This window comes from Lagopus leucura, unplaced genomic scaffold (assembly GCF_019238085.1).
Source record: "Lagopus leucura isolate 7727_CA_CO unplaced genomic scaffold, USGS_WTPT01 Super-Scaffold_739, whole genome shotgun sequence".
NCBI classification, from domain to species: Eukaryota; Metazoa; Chordata; class Aves; order Galliformes; family Phasianidae; genus Lagopus; species Lagopus leucura.
In genome coordinates, this window is record NW_024962255.1 from 18,214,465 (window position 1) to 18,241,167 (window position 26,703).

Here is a 26,703-nt window from a genome sequence, read left to right on the forward strand (position 1 = left end):
ACTAACACACATCAGAAGTTGGTTATGTTATCCGACCAAGTTAAGAGAAGACTTGAAACATGAAAGAAAACCAATAGAAAACATCTACTTATCACATTAAAATCAAGACAATTTCAACTTACAAAACTTCTAAAGTGACAGGTAGATCACTTTAGGAATCAAATTCAAATCAAACACAATTGACAAGTAAGGCAGTATTTTGCACAAAAGCCTCTAATCCAATCTCCCAACGTGAACGTTGCAACGAGTATTGGAGCTTCAGCCTCCCCTGGGAAGAAGCAGATTGCCCTCTAGTGTACGTTGGAAAAAGTGATTCAGAAACAACCAAGAGGAAAACTTCCTACAGATTAACACAAACTCATAACTCTTAAGGAATTTAACCAACAGTTTCTGCAATTAGTTTGACCGATGTTAGATCACTCTTGAAATCGTGACATACCTAGAAAATCAATGCATCTAGAATTTGAACTAATATTCCAGAACCCAGTTACCATAAGGAAAAATTCTGATATACTTTGTATTTGTTATTCTATATGCATAATTGCATCAGCTTTAGAATTGAAGTTCTGCTACTGTATCTCCCCAAGGTCTGCAGGCTCTTTGATCTTTGATTTTCCCCATTCAATTGAAAGAAAAAGCAGTTGTTGTTGTTTCCACTGTAACAGTATGCAAAGCTTGAAGAAGCCATTCGGTTTTTGAAAAGCTGTGAACATGATGCAAGATGCTGTATTAAGACTTCATTATTTTCGATAGAAAAGTGAAAACATTCTCAATAGCTGAAGCAAAGGGAAGACAAACACTGCTAGACCAGACTGGCCAGGTGGTCAGTTGACCCCTCCTCTGTAAGTCAAACTTTCAAGAGAGAAACAGCACTAACTCATAGTTTGACTTAATGACAGGATACCATATTAAACAAAGAATAAAAAAATCCGTACAAGTCTGAGTTAAATTTCACTACTGTGCCTAAACAATTGGCAAGCACAGGCTGCACTGTATCACCAAAACAGAAGCATATGTTTCTGACCTTCTGAGAAATCTACTTTCCTGCTGTCCATGGTCACTGATAAAAGTACATTTTTATCCTACAAATGCAGAATGAAAGCCATATATCATACAATTAAATCTTTCTTAATATGAGATTGTATTCAGATACTGAGCCCATTTCCCACTTATTGCAATACCCAAGAAAGAAATTCTGAATCCAAAACAGTAATGAGCACAATTTTTTTTTCTTTTTAAAATACAGTCAGGAACCAAGCTGAGTGTTTAATATAGTTTGCCTTTTTGAAGCACAATATGTTTTCTGTTTTAGACAGCTAAGAAACCCTTACAGATTATTCTAATTTGCTAAACTGAAGCATTCAGCACTACTTTTTAGATCTAACTTTTTATGGTCTGTATGCATGGATTTAATTGGCACATCCTAACAGATGAGATAAATGCAGTTAGTACCACAAGTCTCTGCAAGTAAATTAAGACTGATGTAGATGATTACACACTTGAGCTTAGAATGAAAGGTGTACTCAGTGAGCGAGCCAAAATATATCTTCATTTGTGTCTCAGATTTGTCATTTTAAAGAGCAGTTAGGATGCTCTAAGAAAACGTTTTCCAGGAAAGGTAATATTTAATCCTTTTTAAATTTATAACTGATACAATGAGAGACTGACTGATTCAGATGCTTCAAAGACAGCTCATGTATGAAAACTGATTCAACTTGAGAAAAAACGCCACTTATTTTTTAGTTAACTTTATTTTTGGTTTGACTTTTTTTCATCATGTTTTGTGTGCTGATAGCCACAACATCCAGCAACTCAGCTGCTTGGCTGATGGCTGGGAGACATGGTGAGAAGCAGCTTTACTAGCCTTGCCTCCCAGTCCTTCACAGCAATTAAAGGAAGTGCTATTCAAAAAACTATACTCCACAAACTATACAAAAAAGCCAAGAAAATACAGATATAGCACTTACCTCCCACAACCTGAGATTTAATTCTTTCCCTGAAGCAGCAGGCATACACCTACTGGCAGCTGCTATGGGAATAGTGACCCTAATAAAGCTATTAAGAAAATTTCTTTTTGTTTCCAAGCTATTACTTCATGCAGATAATGTATTAGTGATGTCAAAAGTGTAACGCATTAACTACAGATAATGAGAAAAAATTATTTGATTATATTTACACTTCCTATTTTAATACATGTAAAGGAGAATTTTTGTTAGCATGCAAAAAGACTGGATGGGCTGCACCTTCCACAGCTCCAAAACCCTGACAGAGTAGAACAAGAAAATCATGCAGTTACTTTCTTGCTGAGAAGCCAGAAAAGGCTTATTTCCTATGCCTTTAATCTGCATTGAAGTGAAGCTTACTTCTATTTTCTGATTGTAGGTATGAAAAACTAAAAATAGGTGCAGTTTCACTGAACAGCCTTCAAGAAAGCAGCTCTGCCGTGACCTGGCTGCTCCACCAGGAGGGTGACCGCTCTAGACTCCTACTAGAGCCAGTGTGGAACAGCTCTTGATCAGGGCAGTTACTGCTGAGTATGACAAAAAATACACTGAAACCACAGCTGTTGAGGGGGATCAAGTCTCTGAGACCTTCAGCACTACCCCAGAGACTGATGACCTAATCCAGCCCTCTGGGTTCAGCTGGGAATAGTCACTATGAAGGACAGTGGGAGATAATGATAACACCACCTTGCACTGAATCCTCAACTTAGCATTTAGCACCTGACAGTCTGTCACTGATTTACTTTACCTCCCCACAACCCTGGTGTTCCTTGCTACATTAGCCAGAAGATTTTTTCCCCACATGTCTGCACAGCAACACTGCTCTAGTAATGGTAACAAGAGAAAGGCAAGAGCGATGCAAGAGCAGAGATATTACTAAAAGGGTGTGCTGAATTCTGGCCTTTCCACTTTCCGCTGACCACGCCTGGCTGTGAGCGACCAGGCCGACTGACACAAGTTGCCTTCAGAAGAAAAGCAGAGCAGCTGTTCTCCTGCTTGCCCTGTTTAGCACAGATGCATCAGCTCCTCTTTGGAAATAGTCAGTTCCTCTAGCAGTCCCATAATTAGCTAATTACCATGCTTTAACATCATCATCGTATTTCCCCCTTGACACAGACCAATCTCTTCAAGTCCCATCCCTGAAAAGTTTTAATGTTAAAGAAACTCATTTTCAGCCTTCAAGAGTGTAGGACTTTATACAGCACCAAGCACAAGACTAGATGTTCAGAATACTAAAGTAATCCTAAAGGACTTTCCCTTGCCTATCTCAGGGGTAAAATATACCATAATCTCACTCATTTATTTGCATTCAAAAGTATAACTGATGTGAAACAAGACATAAATGTAAGCAAATGACAGCATTTCTTCAGCATTCTTAATATGTTTCTTAATTCACTACACTTTATTCTCTCATGGCATTTCCCATAATGAAGATTACCTGAGGGTGTCAGCATAAAAACGTCAATGTGGACAGCTGCAGCTTAACAGCCACAATAACTGTAGCTATGAAATTTTTAAGAGATGTAGTGTTTTGGTGGCAATTACAGTTATTGATATTTCTAAAATTCATTTAGGCTTTTATTGTAACTTTAGTAACCAAAAGAAATGTAGTCTATGATATGACTTTGCTAAGGATAAATTGTCACAATCTTAACGTTATTAAAAAACGTGTTTGAATGAATTTAAACTGAGAGTCATATTAAAACTTTCAATCAAAATAAATTACTCTTGATGAAAACACTGAATTAAAAATGATTTAATATTGGTCTAATTTACATGTGAAAAGTATGATTTTATTCAATAAAACAGTAAATATCTGAGTGGTTAAATACAATTAATTTCTGTTAATGTACCCCAATAAAAAACACACTTTTTTGACCCTATGGACATTGTTCAGATTAGCCTCTCATTGAAATCTTCTATTCAAGAAGCAATAAACTAGTCCTTAACCTTGAAAAGCAGCATCCTGAGATTGCAAGCCTAATGCCAGCTCCTGATCTGCCTTAGTAGTGTAAGAAGTGAAAGACAAGTTGACCTCTTCCTACTTAACATTTTGTTACCTGTAATAATGCTGCAACTAGAGCACAAGCATCTCTATCAGAACATGCCTCTTTCTCCACAACAGTTCTTATCACAGGTTGAAGATGGGTATTCATATAACTTCTTAACCCCTCTTTTTAATACAGCGTAATTTAATTTTGTAAATGTTCCATTTCTGCAAAACACAAAATTTAAGTCTCTCCACCATTAACCAGATGTTATGCTAGGACTTTTACCTATATTAGTCACTCTTCTCTACAGCTTTAATAACCACTGCACCTTTCACTCCAGGAAAGCTGCTTTCAACTTGGAATCCATGCTTTTCTAAGGGCTAAAAACCACTTGAAGGACCTTAAATTACATGTCACTTCAATGGCCCTTAAAAATGTTTTCCAAACAGCTATAACAATAGTAACATTGCACAGTCTTATTGTTAGGAGCTCAACAGTAATGATACCAGTAGGAGAAAAAAAAAAAAACAAAACAAAGCACCTCAACAGCACACTGTAGCTACAGAGAAATCATTAACACCCAGGCTATACAGATTTCATAAATTACAGATTAGCACTAGGTGCTTCAGGTGCCATTTTTAGAAGTAACGTGTTCTTGACATCTTAGCTGTATTGCTCTACCTAATTATACTAGTTTATTTAATAGAAGATGCTGATTCTTTTTATAAATCTTATGCAGTTTACAACCTTAGGTCATCACAGCTCAAGAAAACTACTACCACTGCCACATCTTTGTTAAATAAGAACATCACTGTCAATAAGAACAGAAAGAAAGGAAAACCACTGTCACAGAAGGCAGCTCTTTTTAGATTTCACTAATCGCAACATGATGTCCAGTCTTTACTACTTATCTAAGTTATGCAAGAGTTATTACTCGATAATAAAAAAGAACAGATGATTCCTTTCCAGTATGTATTTTACAAGTTTAAAATCAAAATCCAATTTATATTGATGTTCAAATTAATATATTTGCCTGAGATTTCATCTAACTAATGGTTTATACAAAAACAGTACATAAACATTTGTTCAAGTAATTTTTTCCTGACTAGTCACTGAAGCCAAAACCCAAGCATCCCATCCCAAGCCAAACCAAAGACATCTCTCACAGTGAGAAAATGCCTTCCCTCTGATGAGGGAGTCTGTCTATTCTGTAATTTTGCCTATCAAATAGAACATGTCATATATATATTTGAAAGGCAGGTATGAGGATCTGTAGACAAAAGTAAACAGCTTAAGTAAACAGCAATGCTGCCAAGTAATACATAATACATTTTTGTATATACTCTACTGTTGGCATATTCACAGTACTGTAAAGAACAAACAAATGCAAAACTGAAATAACTTACTTTTGAATGATCTTGAAATGATCAGAAAAATTAAATAACAGAATCCTAATAATTAAGTATGCCTGATTCCCTTAGAAAGGCTATGATCATTCTGACTGTGTCCTCCCCCTTATTCCAATTCCTAGTCGTGTATTACAGATTTTGTCTTTTACACGTGCAATATCATTTGGTAATGTTGCTACTAAAAAGTCTGGGACTAACCTTAGTCTCTGTTTATAATAGTCTTCATCTCCATCATCTCTCCATCTTTTTACTTTGCGCTTCCCTACTGTATGTTCTTCCTCCTCAGAGCTTGGAAAGTAGTCAACGTCGTTTTCAGCATCTTTAGAATCCCGCCTCACCGAATATTTTCCCTTCCCTGACAAATTCCTGAGTTCATAATCAGAATCATTTTCAGCATGTGAAGATGCCTGTTCTTCCTCCTCTTCAACTGCCGCTGGCTCAAGTTGTTCCTCATCAGGTACATACTCAGATTCTCCACTATCATCTTCTTGTCCAGGCTTCAGCTTTGTAGTCTCAAGATTTTTTTTTTCTTTTGGAATACCTGCTTTTGAATGAACCTGAAGGGCATGCTTCTGAAGTTTCTTCAAGTGTTTTTTTAAACGTTTATCTGTTTTTGACAGAACTTTACCTCTTTTTTCCTTTGTAGCAGATGTGGGAGCTACGCACTGAACATTTTTGGCTTGTGCTTTCTTCTTTGCTCTTTTGTGAAGGGATAACTTCTTTCTCTCAGATGACAGCTTAGCCTGGTCTGCTAAATACTTTTCAAAATCAGATGCTTCATTTAGCATTAGTCGTCGTGTTTTCCTCTCTGGCTTCTGAGGTATTTTAGTTCCAAACGGGGTCATCTGGCCTGTACGAATAAGCTCTTCCCACTCTGTTTCCTGAACAGGCATAAGCATACTGCCAAGAGATGAAGGACCAGGCACTGCAACAAAAAAAAAAACAACAGAATAACCACAATGCCTTCCACATGTTCTGAATAACTCCAATACATGAACAAAATTGTGCATAAAAACCAAATAGATTTAAAGTTTAAAAACAACTGCAAACTAACATATACATCATGTTTTACATACATAATATGAAAAGGTCAAAAAAGGCAGAAACCAACAAAAAAGGTCAAAACAGACTTGTCTTTTTTAAAATTCAAGTTACTTCTAAAATTTCATATAGGAAACATTATGCACGCTCTCAGAATGCTAATACTTCTGGAATAACACACAGCAGCAGCAAAAACTAACATAGAAGAATAATCCTTAACACCACATGAACTCTAATGTGTTCCCTATACTTTCAGCTCAATATGTCATCATATTCACTACAACAAAGCACAGAATTCCCAGAAGCAGTAACAATGTCCACTTCTATTTCTATTACTGATTGTTTAGATTTTCTTATAAGCTTGAAATCTGAAGTCTCCATTAAGCATACCAGGAGAGACAAAAGATTCTTCCCATAAGCTAAAAAAAACCCCTAAACCCTCCAATACTACAACAGCATTAGGATTATGATTTTAAAAGTCAGATTGACCAAACAGCATACTGTCATTGATAAGCACTACAGTTAAACTGCATACACATCTACCACACTTATTATATTTGTGTTAACTGTGTTGTCATCTGACAGCAAGGAGGGGGGATATTTCTTGAATTCAAGAAGCTGAAGGGAAATGCCAACCTAGAATCTATTACTAAAGTCCAAAATTTCACAGTAGCTACAACAGAACTGCCAGCATGGTATGCTACTCTATATGCTATTTAAAGCATCGTATTTATCACTAAAGCATGTTTAATGCATAAAGATGATGCATCTGGCTAGAAACTCCTCCCTTTTCAGCTCATCAGTTTCTCAAACCATAGGAACTGTTCAACTTCATTTTGTCTGTCTTGGGCTCCATACAGTTTCTAGCCACATTTCATCACACTAGGTGCCAGAGTTTTCCTGCGTAAACTCATTAGAAGAAAAAAAGCTTAAGATGATTTCCTGCTAAGAAAAGTTTACTGAAGTTTTCATTCTCACTAAAGTTTCTTGACCCAGGAGAGGAACACAAGCCTTCTGAGATTCAGAATCCACATCTGCAATGGACACAGGGCATAAGGATATAGCACAATGAGGGGGAAGGGAGGAGGAATCAGTGCAGAGGACAACATTGTACGGGTCCAAACCTGCCCTTCTGGATACCACACATAATGATGGCGAGTGAAATACAGTTAACCTGGAGTTACAAAATGCAATCTCAGTTTGTAGAGGGCAGTGAAAAAGAAAACAGTGGAACATTTGCATAAGAAAACTCAGAGAACAAACATATTGCTCTGGAAGCTGTTTTCTATTCTTTTTTTTTTGTTGTTTTAACGTAGTATAGCCTGATAAAGTATTCCCCTCTTACATTTCTAACTATAATTTTCAACAATAAGAAAAAAACAATTTTGTTAATGCTGACTGATAGCATCCAGCATATAAAATGTAATTCAATCACAATGCTAGTCATCATTATCAAATTAGCTGTGAAAAAATGTTAAGATTTCCAATTTATTAAGCCCAATACTCTAATGTGCATCAGTCATCCCTACTGAGCTGAACAAGGATTAACATCCGTTTCTTAAAACTTCCCACATGAATATGCCAAGATTTGCAATTCTGCAGGTGCAGAAAATGAGCGTTCCTAACACTCTCTTTGAAAACAAGCCACTGAAATGTATTTCCTTATTGGCAAAGATCTTGCAAATTACCTTCAAACAACAAAAGGCAGTACGCCAAAGTAGAGCAGAAGTTTCAGCCTTCTCCCATACATACCTTCATCATCCTCAAATTCAATTTCATTTACTTTATCAAGAATCTCAGTTCCACCAAGAACTGCTTGGAGACGTTTCTGCTTTGCTTTGATCTTCTTTAGCTGTTGCTCCTTGAATGACAATTAGGTACATTATTAAAACTTCAAGCTATTTCAGGATCCTGCTATCCTTTTAAACAATACTTAAGCTATAACACTTACAGTATTTTCTACTAGAAAGTCACACTCAAATGTTCAAAGTATCCCATTTAATTAAAAAGCACAACATTGTCACAAAGTGTCTGTGATTGATAACTCACAAAACATGCATAAATTTATGTGTACAATCATCTTAAAAATACACAGTAAGACAATACTATTTATACACATATTTCACATGCTCATTATGCATTTTCATGCCCATTTTTCAAGGTCATTTTATAACTATGCTGATACAACCAAAAGCAGCCCTTGGATTAGTGAGATATGTGAGGAATATTAAAAAAAAAAAAAGTCCATGATTTGCAAGACTGAATTACTGGCAAATAATCTATTTAAAGCAATTATAATATTCATTAGGATTTATTTATCACCCAGAAGTTTTGGAATGTTTGCTTAGAAAGGAAGAAAAAAACACAAGTCAGATATCTTAATGTATGTTTGTACATAACTAATTCAGGAATGGGTGCAGCTACTTTAACAGCAAAAACTACAAAGTAAAATGCTTTTGAAAAATAAGTGAAAAAATTCAACACTACAGACATTATAACAAGTATAGTTCATTACTGCAATGAAAATGATTCACATCTAGCTCTTCTGCAACCCCTTTTATCTGACTGTAATGTCTTCAACTGTGTGTTTACCAGTAATATTGCAATTCCCTTGGTGTTGCTATACTCACTAATGAAACAAGAAATTCCAGACCGTAACACTAACACACAGGCAGTACAACTTTCCTCATGTGTAACTTCACTTTTTCAAAGTATTTTCCCCACATACAGAGGCACATAGTTTAGTAAATAATAAAAATGAAGTTTATGATGCAATCAGCTTTTTTTGTGCGTGAAGGAAAGTGCTCTTGCCTGCCCAAGTCCTTACATAGCACCTTTCACATCACAAAGCATAGTGTATTCGTGTACATTACAATGTATTACCTCCTACCCAACCATTATCCTTGCTACTGAAGAATTTACATTACAAAACACTCCCTGTGTGACAGCTCTAAGGAAACAGCTCTAACAGTTATTAATTTCCCATTTATCTGAATAATGGAGCAATTCCAATTTTTTCATTTTTTCTTTTTAACTACGTCAAAAAGGAAAGTACTAAAAGGCAATTCTCCATATTCAGTTCAAGATGAGCTTCACATAGAGCACCTGCCTCCAAATACACTATGACTTAACCAGAATCTTGAGCATATTGAGATCACATTTCCAGATTAGATTTTCATATAGAGATTGATCTTTACACTTCAAAAGCCATTATAGATGGCTAACAACAGATTTCCAACGAGTTATGAACTTCATCTGCTACTAACGTGCATGATTTCAAGTACTGGGATATCAGGAAAACATAGCATGTAATTCCTTGATGACACTTCACGTTTAAGTATGATAATCATATATCTTCCCATATTTCCAGCTACTTATTCCTAATAGTAAGTTGCTAGACCAGGGCCACTATTCAGTACTGCTTGCTCCTGCGCCCTCTCTGTTGGCTAAACTGTGAATACAACATTATCCCAGTTGCTGAAATGATGAGAAGAATAACTAAAAAGAAACAACTGAATGGGGTCAGTGGCAAAAAGCCCGAGACTGGACAGAAGTGTGGACAGGAAGTTTTTGAGTTGGGCAATCATTACAGAAATTATTAGGTGCATTTCCACAAGACAGTGAGAAGATCTAAGAACTACATTCCTAATCAGAAGTTTTGCTTTTCTCCCTTCTCCTTCCCATTCACAGATGTACAGGTCTATTGCTTACATTACACTGATGCCTGATTGCTCTACAGCTCCTTTAGCTAACTACCACAGCAGGAAAAAAACTGGAGCAGCTTCTGTCATACCAGCAAGTTACAACAGCTCACAAAAGACAATGATGCACATTACTACAAGAAAGATGCAGTGAAAGAGCATCAGGAAAAGGAATACGGGAAATGAAGGCCATGAGAGCTGAGATTTAGACCAACTCTCAAATCATGCTCTAACAATGCTTTATCATTTCATGAAATACTACCAGGAAGGGTTTAGTTAACTTCATGCAAATCAGTCTTCCAAGCAAGTTTTACAGCTTTGTCTAAAATTTAAGAGTCAACACCCTCCACCCCCAAATAAACATGCAAACAAAAAGCCAACATCAGCCTCCTCCCCCACCCCCCTTCACATCTTTAGTTCAGTTTTTTTTTTTTTTTTTTTTTGTAGAAAATTAAACCATTTTAAAAGGGAAAGAACAGCAATTTTAGACTGACTCTGCTCTATACAATTAAGCAACAATTATATCACATAATCCAGACCTTAAGCCAAAGCATAAGCTAAATACCGTCAGCAAGAAATTAAAGTAATCTAATCACCTTGTTGTATTTTTGCCGTTTTACAGAGTCTAATTTTCTGTTTATATCTTTGTTGTTGGCAGCCTGAGGTGAAAGTTGCTCAATAATTTTATCTATTTGTTTCAGAGATGTTGTACATGATCTGAAAAACAAGAAGATTGCAATGTACTATTCAGTTACAGTAAAGAAAATTAGAACATTCTCAATTCAGACAATTTAAAAATTCCACAGTGTTTAAAGTAAGATTTAAAAAGGACTAGAGTTAAATAAGCACTTTATGACTAAACATCACTAGAAACATTGAAGACTTTAAAAATGTAAACATTAATAAATATTTGTAAACAAAGTTCTACTAATATTAAAATGTCAAAGGAAATGACACTAAAGAAACCACAGTTATTTAGTATTCAGAAGCCACAAGCCTGATGATTACAATAATGGAATGGAGTGGCTGATTTTGCTACTAAACAGAATACAATTAAAAAAAAAAAAAACAACAACAACAAAACACAAAACAGGCTACAGTGACAAGCATCAAAGATGGAAGCAGCATGGAACTAGCTGTAGTCAAGCATTGTAACTATTCTTATCAGTTCAATATGTCTTCAATGGGAAGACTTTCTATTAAACAGATTTTGGGACTCAGGAGTTGGATCTGGAGCTCACTTTTTTCACTCTGTGCACTGTTCTGACATCGTGAAGGTGGCATTGAGGGACACAGTTTTGTGATGGGGCTTTATAGGTCAGCTTGAAGGCAGAACTTCACAGAATCACAGAATTGTAGAGGTTGGAAGGGACCTCCAGAGATCATTGAGTCCAACCCCCCTGCCAAAGCAGGTTCCCTACACCAGGTAGCACAGGTAGGCATCCAGGCAGGTCTTGAACATCTCCAGAGAAGGAGACTCCACCACCTCCCTGGGCAGCCTGTTCCAGTGCTCCATCACCTCACTGTAAAGAAGTTCCTTTGCACGTTTGTGCAGAACTTCCTATGCTGCAGTTTCCGGCCGTTTCCCCTTGTCCTGTCTCCACTCACCACTGAAAAGAGTCCGGCCTCGCCATTCTGCCCCCCACACCTTAGATATTTATAAACCTGGATCAGGTCCCCTCTCAGTCATCTTTTCTCAAGGCTAAACAGACCCAGTTCCCTCAGCCTTTCTTCATCAGGGAGATGCTCCAGGCCCTTCACCATTTTTGTGGCCCTCTGCTGGACTCTTTCCAAGAGATCCCTGTCTTCTTTGTACTGGGGAGCCCAGAACTGGACACAGTACTCCAGATGAGGTCTTACCAGGGCAGAGTAGAGGGGGAGGATCACCTCCCTCGACCTGCTGGACACGCTCTTTTTAATGCACCCCAGAATGCCATTGGCCCTCTTGGCCACAAGGGCACACTGCTGGCTCATGGCCAACCTGTCGTCCACCAGGACACCCAGGTCCCTCTCTGCAGAGCTCCCCTCCAGCAGCTCATCCCCCAACCTGTACTGGTGCACGCAATTATTCCTCCCCAGATGCAAGACTCTACACTTGCTTTTGTTAAACCTCATACTTGATGATCTTGCAGGTGTCTTCCAATTTACATGATTCTATGATACCATACAATAATCTAAATGAGAAACTGTTTGCTTCCACTTTGTAAAACTGTTCACTGTTTGATGTCATTATATACAGATGCTTATTTAGATCACGAGGTATAAATATAGTTTCAAGAAATCAAACTATCTGAAAGAATTAACAGCATACGTACATTAAAATTTCCTTACTTATGTCCTACCATTTTTCTCATTTCTACATAAAATAGCTATAAACTGATTTCCTTTGTTTTCACTATTGCATTTGTTTGCAGGGAGGCACTACCCCACTATCAAAAGCAATGTATCTGTTTCTTCATTTAAATAGCAGAATATTTCACAAGGATATACAAATTAGCATATCAAAGCTTCATGAAAACATCCCAGAAAATTCTTCTTGCCTACAAAGCAACTATTATTCCCCTTATATGCAAAGAAGTGCATTACATTGTTCATTTAATTCTTAGGGAGGAAATTGTTGAACACTTAGAACTCCTCAGCTCCAGTCTGGACTCTATCACTGTTTCCCTAGATGTGATCTGCCAGCTATCAATGCTATCTTCACACGTTCAGTCCTTCACTCCCCTTAAACCTTTCTGAACCATCCCAACCCCTTTCTCAGTCTTTTTTCTTGCTTTAAACTGTACTATACTCTTGCAGGTCTCTGATCTATTGGTCCTTGCTTCCTTGGACCTAGGGTCTCTTATACTGTCTTCTTCCACAACGCTTTATTTAACAGGACTGAAAGAATTAACTTCAATCATTTTTTCTTCTACTTTTCCTGCTTAAACTTGTGCAGATGTTATCCCATCATGCAGCTTCTGCTACGAACTCTATACAAACTTCTCAAAAACATTTCTCACCTAGGCTTACCTACAGTTATTCAGTGTTAAAGAACCATCAACTATCACACACTACTCACATTTGCACTTTTGCTGGTCCCTCCATTCAACAACTCATGTGTATCTCTGCTTATTTTCTCAAAGTCAACTTTCAGACTTAGACAGACCCTTCTATAAAGGTAAGTTTCTGCAGATCTACACAATTTGTATCCCTGCATGTAAATCTAATTTTAAAACTGTAAGCAGGAAGATGAAAATACAGGGTTAAGAAAAACACTGGGATACCTCTTACAGAAAATATCAATCAACTGATAGGGCTGTGCATCACTCTTTCAAATATCAAAATATCTGGATAAATCAAATTGCATTGGCTATGCTCATCTTCTCAATGACCATCTAATCATTATTTCCTTCTGCTACATAACATCTGAAATCAAGCTCCAGTTTTACACACATACTTAGTTGATTTACTTCTCCACATCCAAACTGGAGAACTAATACATATGCTTAGTTCTATGCACTCCATAAGAGTTCAAGCAAACAATGGAGGCATACAGTACTCTTGAAGACTAGAAGAGAAACTAGAAGAGAACACTAACACAGCTCAGTGAAAAATGCACACATAAATAACTCTTATCACACAGTAATTCTACAATATCACACAATAATTCTATAATGAGATTAGAAACAGAAAGTTCTAAGATCAAAACACAATGGCATGCGGCCCCTATCTCTCAGGGTCTTCTACTATCAATATATCACATTAAGCATTTTATTATTCAAAAGCATTCTTGAGGACTTCATACAAACCAGAACAAAGGGTTTTCTGGTTGTAGTACCCTGACAACATGGAGTCACCCAAGTTACAGAAAATAACTGTAACAAGCTACTGAAACAAGGTAGAAGTAGGTAACCACATGAAGCATGCAGGATTGAAGAAGTGATACTTTTGTGGTAACTGTGAACAACAAAGCACAACGCAGTTACCCACGGCCCAGGAAACAAATTAGCACTGCAGTATGGTGGGCAACAAAGGAGAAAAAAGGAGATGCGCTCTGTATCTCAGGTCTCTAAAGCCATGATGCACGACTGAACAGGTCAAATAAGAGCAATGCTTCATTGTTCTGATAGTGAAACGCTTTAATCTTTCAGCTTTTAAAAACATGAGACATTAAGCATAATTTGATTACCAGTAACAGAAAACAACATCAAGGACAGAAGACTTACCTTAAGTCATCCAGCACTGACTGATATTCTTTTTCAGCATCAGCTATTTTTGTTGCTTTGTTAGCTTCATTAATTGCATTATCTACTTGCTGGAGAACTCCTTGCTCCAATACATCCTGGTCATACACATCAACTCCTAAACCTTTGAGCTCAGCAGCCTGTGCACTATATGAAACGGACTGAATCTGCTGCCTGTTGATATGCAGAAGGGGTTGTCCTCTTCTGGGCACCTCCATGGGAACTGCCGCAGAAGTGGATGGCTTGCTGTCAGAGTTGTGAACTCCAAAACAATTACCCAGGTCACTGTCATAAATGCCATTTTCTTGTTCAGTTCCTGATTCTTCAGCATTATGGGGGCAAATATGGCTTACACTAGTAATGGAGTCTTGTTCTTGAATACTGTCTGGTAGGTGGCTGCTTTCTGTTGGCATTATCTGTTCAAAAGCAACAAAGAATAGTAAGAACCACATCACCATAACAATATTCATGCGCAAAGTTCCTCATGAAGATGGTGCCCAAACAGAAGCAAAACAAGCACATATCTTCATGTGAAATTGTGATTTCAAAACACCTGGTAGTTTACCTTTCTGTGAGGCATCCTCCATCCAAAGGTTTCCTTCTCCACACTATTTATACAATCAAAAGGAAGAGTAGCAAAAACATCTTAAAGTCTACAGTATGATACACTCCTAGAAAATGATGATATCAAGAAAAAAAAAGTTTGTAACTATTACTCTCCTCATCAGAGTGAACTGAGCCTTGCATGAACGGTCATGCTCCTGAGGACAAAATAACAAAATTGTACATGACATAAAATACCCTAAACCAAAAGTACAAGCATTCAAAATAGTAAAAGAGTTCAAGCATAAAAAGCAAACCATTAGTATTTAGTGAGTATTTTAAACAGCCTAGCATAAGTTTTCTGTGGACAGTATGGAAAAAACAGTCAAGCTGAACACAGACAAAAAGATGTGTTAAACCTAATCAGGAAATTGGTTTTGTTTCCGTATTTGTTGTTGGTAAGAGTACAGCTAGAAAAGCATGCCTGCTTGACATACAACTTTTTACCTTTTCATAAGATAAGAAAATAAGAGGGAGAAGTCAAAGGACATCTACTGGAGAAAAATCACAATACAAAGCTTCTCAACAGACAAGAAAAAACAGATCAGGTGTTTGAGAATCAGACCAGGAAACTTGCCAGCAAAAGCACTGCTGTGAACCACTGCAGGCTTCAGTTTGACAGTTCAGCTTTGAAGCAGGACACAGTGCCCTAACAACTAACAGGGAAAGACTCACCACGGCAACCTCGGTGCTGGTATTGTTCAGAGCCTTTAGGAGTGTTTCTGTGAAGGACGGGGCTTAGTTCAACTTCAGGGAGGCACAACCTTTGTGAATGAGGGCGCAGTCAATGAGGACGCTGACTGAGTTGGGGGGCTCAGCATCCCCTCCCAGCACGGCAGCCCGCGGGGCCGGATTCCTGCTCACCCTCTTCTTCCATCAGCCCCGAAGCACACAGCAGGCCAGGCCCTGAGCACAAACACTGTTAGCACACGTTAGCACACCGTTATACCACCCCACCTTCCCGCGAACAGCCCGGGCCGGTGTGGCTGCGACAGGAACGCGGCACACGGCCGTTCCTCACGGCTGGCGAACGAGCCCTTGGTGAGATGGGAAGGCAATAAGCTCCGACTGCTCGACTCCCCACAGCCCCTAAGCGCGAAGTCCCGCTGTACTGCGGCGCGCAGCGCCCACCTCATCCGCCGCCCTCACATCCGCCATCACATCCGCCGCTCCTTTGCGGCGTCACTTCCGCCTCCGGCACTGCCGCGAGTGCGCATGCGCGGCGTTGTGTTGCGAGGTCTGCGGCTGCGTCGTGCTTTCAGTCTCAGTGCTTTCAGTGTCCCTGATTGCTTGCTAGTGACAGAAGCAAAATTAAACTTTCTCCAGAAGTCGTTAGGCCTTCTGTCCCTCCTTCCCTCTTCCTTCTCTCTCTCCATGACGGTTCTGGGCCCTGCTCCTCTTTGAGCTGCAGAACTGCTGCTAGGCTTTTGTAACCGACAGCCAACTGTGATAGGACAAGCATGCAGTACGTTTGGAATTTCTGTGCTGAGTGAGTACTGAGCAGCTAGATTTGAACTTGTGACTCCAGGAGGTGATTTGTGGTTCAGTTAAACCACAGAACTGCTTTCTTCAGCTGCCTTTGAGTTGCCCCTGCATGTATTCCTGTGGTCATCTTTTATTGAGTGACTGTCTTGAAACAATGCAGATTAACAACAACAACAACAACAAAACAAAAAATATATATTTTGGGGATTTTTGAGGGATGGGGTGAGTGTGTGAAAGTGATGGAGTCATGATGCCGTATTCTTCCCACATCTAATTTGGATAACCTGCTACAGACCAAAGGTAGAAAGAGAGCTTGTCCAGTGATGATGATACATTTATACTGGATCCAAAGGAATCATTATTCTTACAGGTTAGAATAATGAAATCACTAAGGTTTGAAAAGATCTCTAAGATCATCATGTCCAACCATCAGCCCATCCCCACCCGTGCCCACTAACCATGTTCATCAGTGCCACATCTCCATGTTTCTTGAACACCTCCAGGGACAGTGAATCCACCACCTCCCTGTACAGCCTGTGCCAGTGCATCACCACTCCTGAGAATAATTTATTCCTAATATCCAACCAGAACCAACATAAGGCCGTTAGCACTTATCCTAGTCACCTTCATATAGAAGCTTGTGAAAGTTGGGATTGTAACAATGCAGAAATGTCACAGCTGTGTTCAGTAGAGGAGCAGCAAAGTTCATATTTGTGCATGAAGACATAATGTTGTTTCAAACATGAAAGTGTAAGGATGTAGATTAGGATGTACATGTGAGAAGATACTATCTATTAGACTTTTTATTTGGACTTTGTCCTCTTTATACCCTTTATGTACTTCATTTAGCTTTTGTACACATGGATAAGATCACCCATGAAGCCTTTTCTTTTCTAGGCTGGACAATCCAGCTCTCAGCTTTTCCTCATAGGAGAGATGCTCCAGCCCTGTGGCCATCTTCATTGTCCTTCACTGGATGCAGTCTTGGCAATGGTGGCTCCATTGAGTTTCTGGTACTAGGAAAGTCCTAGCCCCTCTAGACAGTGGTTGTCTGACATTTTCCCAACCCATGTTTCTACAGTGCACTGATGGAACCCAGGTTGCTGTGGTGAAACACTGTTGATAAATCAAGTACTCATTGATTCAAGCATTTCAAACATAACAAACATTTTTGACAAATTTATGACATATTTAACACACCTAAATGGTCTGTATGCACTTGATCCAAGACTAGGAATTCTGTTTCTTTTATACATAAATCACTAGCACTGACAGCTACGTAAAATATAATATCCTACTGAGTGCTCCGTGTGCCAGCTCTGTGAGAAATTCAACCTCTTCCTTTAATACCCACTGGTGCCAAGCTTGAATGAATAACTGAAAATTGCTAGTGGCCTGGCTTTGTTCATAACAAATATTACAAGCCATTGACTGAATATATTCTTTCCCCATCTTTCCATGCCTTATTCCTTCCTCTTCCCAAGCTCTGGAAGAGCTTGCACAGAACTGGTCATCTATATTCTGTAATGTCAAGATCTGAAAGGTCAAAAGCAACAAACTGGTCAGTTGATATGCTCTTGTTTGTTTCCTTAGCTCCTGTACTACTACTGCAAATGCCCAAATGTCCTTTATTTACTACTTAAAGACTAGAATAAGGAGGTTTATTTTTAACATTTGTTGCTATGTTCTAAATGCGAAGAATAGTGCTTTGTAATTGCTGAAATGACTGAAAATGTGGAGTGTGAAGTCTTTCAGCAGATTGAGAAAAGCAGCAACTGGGGGACATTTAAGGACAGAGCAACATCAAGCTGTTGTCAAAACTAAACTGCTGTACGGAGGTATAGGCACAGTTTTCCAGAAACTGATTAATGAGGAGGTAAGATAAACTGTCCTGCAACAAGAAAAAAAAAGAGAGCTGTTTTATTTGCCAGGAGAGGAGTTTTCCAATGAAAAGCTTCTTCTTTCCCAAGCTTGAGAGGAAAATGAGTGAATATTTTGTTATATATTTACAGATTTCTAATGTGGTCATACTAGGTCTAAAAATGAGAGGCTATAATTGAACAAATACTATTGGTTTGAGACAGGTACTTGCAGAACAAAGCATTTCTGATGGTGATTCTGATGGCTCTGAAACCATAATTTTAAAATGTGGCAGGCTTTTCAGGCAGAGACTGTTCAATGTCGTCTATCTGAAATGCCACGTACACTGGGAGTGATGTTTAAATATTAAGTATGTTGTGCAACAGATCTGTTGCAAACTGTTAATCTCCCAGGTAGTGTAGATGTAGGCTATTTGACTGAAGACTGATGGAACCAAATCTTCCAGCAGCTGAAAATCAACCTGGCTCCATTAAAGTCATAATGGGGATAGATTCCATTGGCCTTTAAAACTATTCTGTGGTGACCCATCCTTGATGCACTTAAATTTCTTTCTTATTCTCTTTTACCTTAATGCATAGTTCTGCCTAAATGGGTAAGATCTATGGTTTTAATCTCTTTCCAACCTGAGCTGTTTTCTGGAACTATTCACTAAAAAGTCTGTAAAAATACAAAATCCATATTATATAACAGCATGTCTTTGAAATGATATCTCCCATGTAGTCATTTTTCACACAGAAAATTAGCCTCTGATGAATCAGAAGTATCTTCTCAGATACATATACATATGACTTCTGATCCTTTTACACAGTCACTAATAGAGTCTCACGCATCCATGCTTCTCAGTATTATATTCAAGCATTCTGTGTAATTTACCTTCATTTTCTTTCTTTTTGCTACATGTAGATGACTGCTGCTCCAGTGCAGCTACTCTGCCAAATCATTGTCAGTGTGGTTTTCTGGGCAGGACATGCTCTGCTTGTTTGGTTAGTTTTTAAAAAAATGTTAACATAGTCCTAACCTTCCCCTCTTTAGCATGCATGCATTAATGATGACATTTAATCCTTGCTGGAGCTGGTTCTGGCAGCTTTTGATACTCAGTAATTATACTCTTTTACATGAATTAGCAAGGCTGGCAGATTAAAACTGGGTGGACTTCTTTGCTTTCTATCAGCCTCGTAGGAATGCTGGAAAGGATCCTGGCCAAGTGTGTAAAGTAATAGCTCAGAGCTCAGCTGTCTGTTCTGGTGGTCTGTGAGGAAGTGCAAGTATGCTTCCAAGGAAGCTTGGGTAGAATAACAACTTCGAAAGGAAGCAATTTGTTTATGTGATTCTGAACTGGGTAATGAAAAAAAAATCTGTAACATACTGTCAGTGAAAAGATGGAAAGAGGCAGTGCTTTCATTTTTATTGTCATTTTTTTTCATTTTCCTATTGTAAAATCTTACCTGGAGAGTCACGGCATAGGAATTCTACGTGAAACATGGAATTACAGTATGAAAGAACAATTAAGGACTATCCAGTTCCAACTTCTCTGCAATGGGCAGGGACATCTCCCCCTAGATCAGGCTGCCCAGGGCCCCAGTCAGCCTGGTCTTGAACACCTCCAAGAATAGTGCATCCACAGCTCCTGCGGGCAGCCTGTGCTAGGCCATCACCATCCTCATTGTGAAGAGTTTCTTCCTTGTATCTAACTTAAATCTACGCTTTTTATTTTTAAACCATTACCCCTTATCCTATCGCTACACACTCTGATAAAGAATCTCTCCTGAGCTTTTCCCTTTCAGTACTGTAAGTCTGCTGGGTCTCCTTGGACCCAGGCTGAACAACCCCAACCGTCTCAGCCTCTCAACACAGAGAGGTACTCCAATTCTCTGATCAACCTATAGCCTCTTTTGGATCCACACAGTTCCATGTTATTCCCGTGCTGGGAGTCCCGGAGATAAACACAATACTGCGGGTGGGGTCTCATGAGAGTGGAGCGGAAGAGCGGAATCACCTTCCTTGGCCTTCTTGTTCTGCTTCTCTTGTTGTACTCCAGGATTCTGTTGGCTTTCTGGGCTGCAAGTGCATGTTGCCAGCTTATGTTGAACTTTCCATCCATCAGTATCGCAAGTCCTTCTCCACAGGACTGCTCTCCATCCCTTCATCACCCAGCCTGTATACCCAACGTACCCAGTAATAACCTACCATGTATAAGCCCTTGGCTCTTAGGAGATGATTTTCTCAGGCTCCTTAGTGACCTGGTTGTGCTGCTAAGGGTGTGATCTGCTCATACTTGGCCAAATCACCATTCTTGATTTTTTAATTAAACCTTTCCTTCACAGATTTCAGTAAGTATTTTGCCAAATTGAAGATTAAAGAAGGACACAGTGGCAGGACACATTTATGGATTTTGTTCTCAGGAAATCCTGTACATGGAGTGCAACTGATTACAAAACAGCTATCATGCAGAAAGGCTTGACTGACCAGCCAAGAAAAGGGTAATTTGAACCACTACATATTCAGAATTATGTGACCCTAGCATTTGAACATCTTTGAGCTGTCATCACAAGCATTAAGGTGATCTGAGATTTCTGAGCCACAGGCATGCGACTGCTACTCTTATTTATAGAGGAATCCCTATGGATGCGGAGCTTTGCTAAATATTTAAAGACATCCCTTGTCACAAAGTGCTTAGATCTGATATTTTCATTTATTCATACATTCATAGAGCTTAAGGCCAGACGGGATCATTAGATCACTTTTTCTGACCTCTTGTGTGACACACAGCGAACATTCTCACTCAGTAATTCCAATATCAAGCCGGTGTCTTGGAGAGAAGGTAGCATAGATGGCTTAGCAAGACATCACATTTTGATTTAAATACAATGAACAATAGAAAATCCACAACTTGACTTGGTAAGGTGTCTAAAGGGTAATTCCCTTTGCAATGAAAACCACATTTCAAATAGCCTGCAACATACTTCGAAAAAAAAAAACCCAGCCATATACATGTACTTAAATAAGGGCCTGGCCTTTAAAAACAGCGAAGGAAAAACTCTAATGGGATTTTAAAATAAGCCTAAAATGCATATTTGTAAAATCCTGACTGAATTTCTGGGGAACAAATTTTCCCGTACCTCTTCAGACATCTGCATTTTCCAGCTGAAACATCGCTGAGCTGTTAATTGTGCCATGGGTGTTCCTAGAAACGCTGCCACTGTGACCGAGCTGATCAGCTGGGTATGCTTATCCTGCCCAAGGCTGCTTTTAGAAGATAAAAATCCCAACACAATGCTACAGGGATTAGTTAGGCAGGTATAGAATTTCCTACTGCCAAAAGGCAGCACTATTCTCAAAAAGAGAACAAACATACGGCAGCAGCAGATTTTAGTGTATGTATGTTTATCTTCTCTAGTTTGCTTTCCTTTCTTGATAAACTATCAGCTGTGGGTCTGAGCCAACATCCTACGAGGTTTCTGCACTAATGGTGAAAATGCTATACAGAGGCACAAGCACATTTTTAAAACAGAACGTTAACACTGTAGAGTTGTGGTGAAAATGGATAATAAGTGATTTAAGGCCTACATTACTTCTCAGGAGGGTACAGAATTGCTGGCAGCACTGGCAGAAATGGGAATTCCATCCACAGTCATAAAGCATCTGTGTGTCTTTGTACCAGAAAGTTGAGTGGCAAGTATCTCTCTCAGAGCCATGCCAGTGTAATAAAGTCAATATATCAACTTAAGCCCTTTGAAAATAATTGTGTAGTTGGCAAGCAGCAGTACTTCTTATATTGCAAAGAAATAAAATATTTTTATTCTCCCTGCTCTCCCTGATATGGTACATTTAACAAATTAAATGCAGAAATCTACTCCTAGTTGATTGTTAGGTTGGAAAAGTCAAATGGGAACAAATTCCAGAAGTCAAGGTTTCTCCCACTACTCTAAGGTAGATTGTTCATCTTTTACATATATTTCTTCGTGTGTATGTTACCAACAAACATCACTGGTCTAAGGCTCATGTATAATGAAAGTTCTTAAGAATACCCAATTTTTAGGAACACTCCATGTTTTTTCTTATCTGGGCAGCATGTTTGTCCAAAGGAAGATGACAAGTGACATCCTACCCAAACAAGCTCTGTAGAAGAATGTTCCTGAGCTTGCGGCTGGATCACTGGTTCACATTTTATCTTCACTATCTATCTTTTATAGCTCTCAGCACTTTTTGAAAAAGCAAACCCATATATATTAGTTTTAAGTACGTGCTGAGTCCATGTTTAAGCTGTCAGATGGTATCAGGAAGAGAAGCATGTAGATGTAAACTGCTCTGTAGTCTTTCACCTCTTCAATAGACCCAAAAGAGACCGTGCCTGCTTTGACACTAGAGGGAGTCATGGCCTAAAAGAAATCAGCAAGACTCCTGAAATAGCACAATTTACAACGATTTATGTGTCTTGGAAGGGAACAAAACACTGATTTCTTTTTAAAGCCTCTGTTTTTATTGGAATACATTATGGGAGGCCTCATTTGTTGCCCAGAATGCTCTTGACCGGAGTGAAATTCAACCTTCATGATGAGGCGGGCAGATTCGGCTTGCACTGCTCTGCTTTGTCTTAGCAGGGCTCTCCGGGGAGAGCTGCATGCAGAGAGCCTGGAAGTAGCTGGGCCTCTATAAATAGATCCTTGCTGAATTCCTGTGTAAAGGCTGCTCCAAAGGATAGAGGGTTTGTGTTGTTTAACTTCACTTGACACTGACACACTCATACAGGTTTACCTGGCTGCCTTTGGTTTGCACTCAAAGCAGAGACCATGAGGATAAAATGTCAGTGCCTCACTCTGTATTTACTTCTGCATAATTGCAAACCTATAAGCAAAATCACAGTGACTGACTTAATGAAGGTGGGTAGGTGGGAAACATTGTGGTCCCTCAGGGGGTTTCCTTCTAACCTCCTATCCCTTTACCTTCACTAGTTACAGCATGGATCCTGTGCTGTACAAAGAGTAGTTAATGCACAGCTGCCTGACTCATAGTGGGACTGTTTCTATACCTGCAAACTGCATTTTGCAAGTTCCATGAAAGGACTGCAAAAATTTGAATACTTTTCTGAGAACTCCATAGCAGTGGAATTTAATGTAGGTGGCTATAATGCACGTATTTTTTTGAGCATAGAGTTGAAGATACATTTCTAAAGTAACAGACCAGCTAGCTAAGAATCCCGCAAGTTAATTACACTAAAGTGGGGAGGGATTATGGTTGTGATTGTATATTTTTGCCCCTGCTCCTTATTCTCAGGAGTAAAGGTAGCACATGGAGAAGGGAAGCAGTGTCATAAGAAGATCCCAGGAGCTAATCTGTCCATACCGTGCTGTTCAGTGGAGATGCTTCTTACTTCTCCTGCACTCACATGCCCTTTGCCTCAGCTGAAGAACACAGCCACACACTGCAGAGAAAGGAGAAAGGAAGTGCTGCAAAATTATCTTTTTCATGCATGTAGCAGAGGTGAAACACTGCTGAGGAATCAAAAGAGGCAGAGATGAGGGGAGCAGCTGAGAATAGAAATAGATGTATGAAGGAAAAGTAAGGCAGGCAGTAGGGCAGAGAGGAAAGAACAGATTAGAAGACTGGGAGAAGGGCTATTGCAAGATCTGGGGAGCAGAATTTTTTGCTGAGCAAGGTGATGCAGGGGTACAGAGGTGGCTCTTTTCATTAGATTCAAATCTTTGAATTTTAGTGTGCGATAACATACAGGCTGATGGCCCCAGGTGCTCTCAGATCACTATGATGAAGGTTTTAAGAGACAGAAGGTCTGCTGTCAGAAGGTGCAAGTTACAGACACTTCAAATGGATGGCAAGAATTTAAAAGAATAATAAAATGTGTAAGTTACGGCTATCATGGCCCTGTTTAGAGTCATTTGTGCTGTTGTCTGAATTTATTCTTTAACAAGTTCCAGGCAGTGCTTTTTGTCCTTTTGGCAGCACTTAAAATGTCCTGAGTCTCTGCTGAAGTGAGACTTTATCCCCTGTTCCTAATGCATCGTGCTGTGCCAGCTCAGCCATATGCTGCTTCTAAGAAAGGAACTTGCACAGTGTCTGCCTGCAGTTTCATTCTGCTGTATCCCTTGGACACCTCATCATTTGTGATTCTCACCTAAGGCCTTAAGATATGTTTTGTTAGAGAGCTACAAGAAAATTGCATTGGGAAAGCTGCTGATGTGGTTCCTTTTGCCTTGCGAACATAATCCTGCAGATCTGTATTTATTATAGCAGATCTCTGTTTAGACCAAGGAAGATTTCTCAAGGTGCTGTTTAAGACTTCCTGGTTTGTGCTGCAAATTGTTAATCAGTCCATGACAGCATAAATAAAATTAAAGCTTTAATTAAAACTAATGAATGAGTGAATGGAGAATACACTGCGTGTTCCACTTGCAAAGCCCTGGCGCTGTGAATAATTAAAATGTCATGAAGAAGATGTCTTAGCAAAAATATTGGAACTGCAAAAACAGAGGCCCCTCAACTTGGGTAGTTTGGGAGGGTTTTGTTTTTTAAATTGGTTGAAATCAATTTATGTAAGTTAGGGAAAGATGCTGAAGTATATACAATGCTGATTTTCATTAGGAAGAAGTCAGAATTGGAAGCTTGATGCCAAACAAATCCTGCTGCATTTTGGATCACTTTCCATGTCTCTGAAGATCCAAAAGTTTTCATACCATTTTTATTCTAAGCCAATATCAGCAAGAGGATTCATTTCTTCTTCTGACTCATCTGTGACTGTATTTTTTACAAAGTTGTTACAAATTATTATATTGTTATTACTTGTTAATGTTCTATCTAATCAAAGCACAGGCATCCTTTGGACCTAAAACTAAACCTGAACCACAGCCTGAACTTGATTTGTCTTTGGCTCAGATTTAATGTATGTGACATGGTCAAATAACAGGCCAAGAAAATAATTTCAGCTGGACTGTTTTATATTGATCCGAGGTCCTGAATTTGGAATTAGAAACTCGAGGCCAAAAGGCTCATCAAACTATTGTGAAGCTCAAGACTGCAGTTTAGGCCCAGAGTATCAGTTGTAGGAAGAATAGGGAAGCATTTTCCATCTTGCTGCATTACAGTGGCTTGTTAATGTTTTTGCTTGTGGTAGAACATATTTGATACTACCTCTATGTGATCTGATCTAAGGCTGGCATTCTGGATTTTTCCCTGGATCTCCTAACACCATAACATCTGAGGCAAAGAGCCTGTTGGAGGATGAAATAGGATCTGGCTAGTTGTCCTTGCTACTGACATCACTGATGAAATAATGCCCCTGCATTCTGTCTTCTGTGACATAATGACCCAACGTGAGCCTCAGCGAGGGACCTTAGTCTAGAGGTTTAACTGCATGTGTTGGGAGGTTTAAAAGGTACCATACCTCCATCAAGTGTCTCTGGAGGCAGAGTTATAATGGTAGACAGTATTAGATGCAAGTTGGAGTGGGGTGAAAAAGGTGAAGATTGTCTATGAGGTAAGTGGCTATTCTGTTGTATAGTCCTAGCTCTATATTGTGTAATTCCCTAAGATGACGGAGCAAATAAATTTATTTTAAGAATTTCCACCAATTTAGTTTGGTAGAGTTGGAATAGAAGAACAGCACAATCCCAAAATGGCACCATGCAGTCTTCAGTGTCCAGCCTGGGTATACAGAGACTCACTGCTAATGAGAGTCAATTCTTGGCTGGCTGTTTAGTGGAAGATCAGACTAGATGATGATAATGGGCCTTCAAGGCCTTAAACATTTATAAAGAAATGAGTAGAGTTTGCCAGGAACTCAAGTGATTTCTTAATGTTACATTAAATAACTTTTAAAAGTATGGCATAACCCTAACATATTTGCTGTTAGCTTATGCTTTGGTATTACAAATCTGATGGAAAAAAGGTATCTCAAAAATTCTCCTTCTCAGAAGAAAGGACTTATCAAGTACATGGAGTTTTTACACCTAGGATTTTCTCCTCCCATATATATTTTGGCTTTTTTTGTTGTTGTTCATAAATTCTAATATTTTTGAAATAAAGCATAGAGAATCTACCTAAGAAAAAACATAATTTTCCTTACTCTTCATTTTTTGATGTGTTTGAGTTGGAAGGATTTATGATGTAGAAAATTTCAGTGTGCTATAAATCCTGGATATCTATACATTGTCAAAGCAGACTGGACTTTCTGGCTCCCCCTATAGAATTAGGGGTCTTGGTTTCCCAGAAAGAAAAAAAAAAAAAAACCAACAAAGCAACAATTGGATTTAATTACGCATGGTCAGTTCCTCACATAAGTTATGCTGATTTATATGAATTCCTAGACTGTAGTGGCTGCATTAATAAGTAACCACAAATTAAAAATAATC

The 26,703-nt window shown here is 38.9% G+C and overlaps 1 protein-coding gene across 3 annotated transcripts in view; it reads right to left on the reverse strand.

The window, feature by feature from the left end:
• The window catches only part of ERCC6 (ERCC excision repair 6, chromatin remodeling factor), a 46,354-nt gene extending 30,212 nt beyond the window's left edge, over window positions 1–16,142 (reverse strand). For 2 of the 3 annotated variants that reach the window (XM_042863196.1, XM_042863194.1), the window contains exons 1-7: window positions 16,106–16,142; window positions 15,650–15,880; window positions 14,937–14,985; window positions 14,354–14,787; window positions 10,742–10,862; window positions 8,197–8,305; window positions 5,602–6,328 (exon numbers count right to left, since the gene is read on the reverse strand). In XM_042863196.1, the coding sequence (XP_042719130.1) occupies window positions 5,602–6,328; window positions 8,197–8,305; window positions 10,742–10,862; window positions 14,354–14,787; window positions 14,937–14,951 (1,406 nt within the window). In that variant the 5' untranslated portion in view covers window positions 14,952–14,985; window positions 15,650–15,880; window positions 16,106–16,142. The remainder of the gene's footprint in view (window positions 1–5,601; window positions 6,329–8,196; window positions 8,306–10,741; window positions 10,863–14,353; window positions 14,788–14,936; window positions 14,986–15,649; window positions 15,881–16,105) is intronic. The other variant, XM_042863195.1, reaches the window with a different exon arrangement.
• Window positions 16,143–26,703: the final 10,561 nt, after the last annotated feature.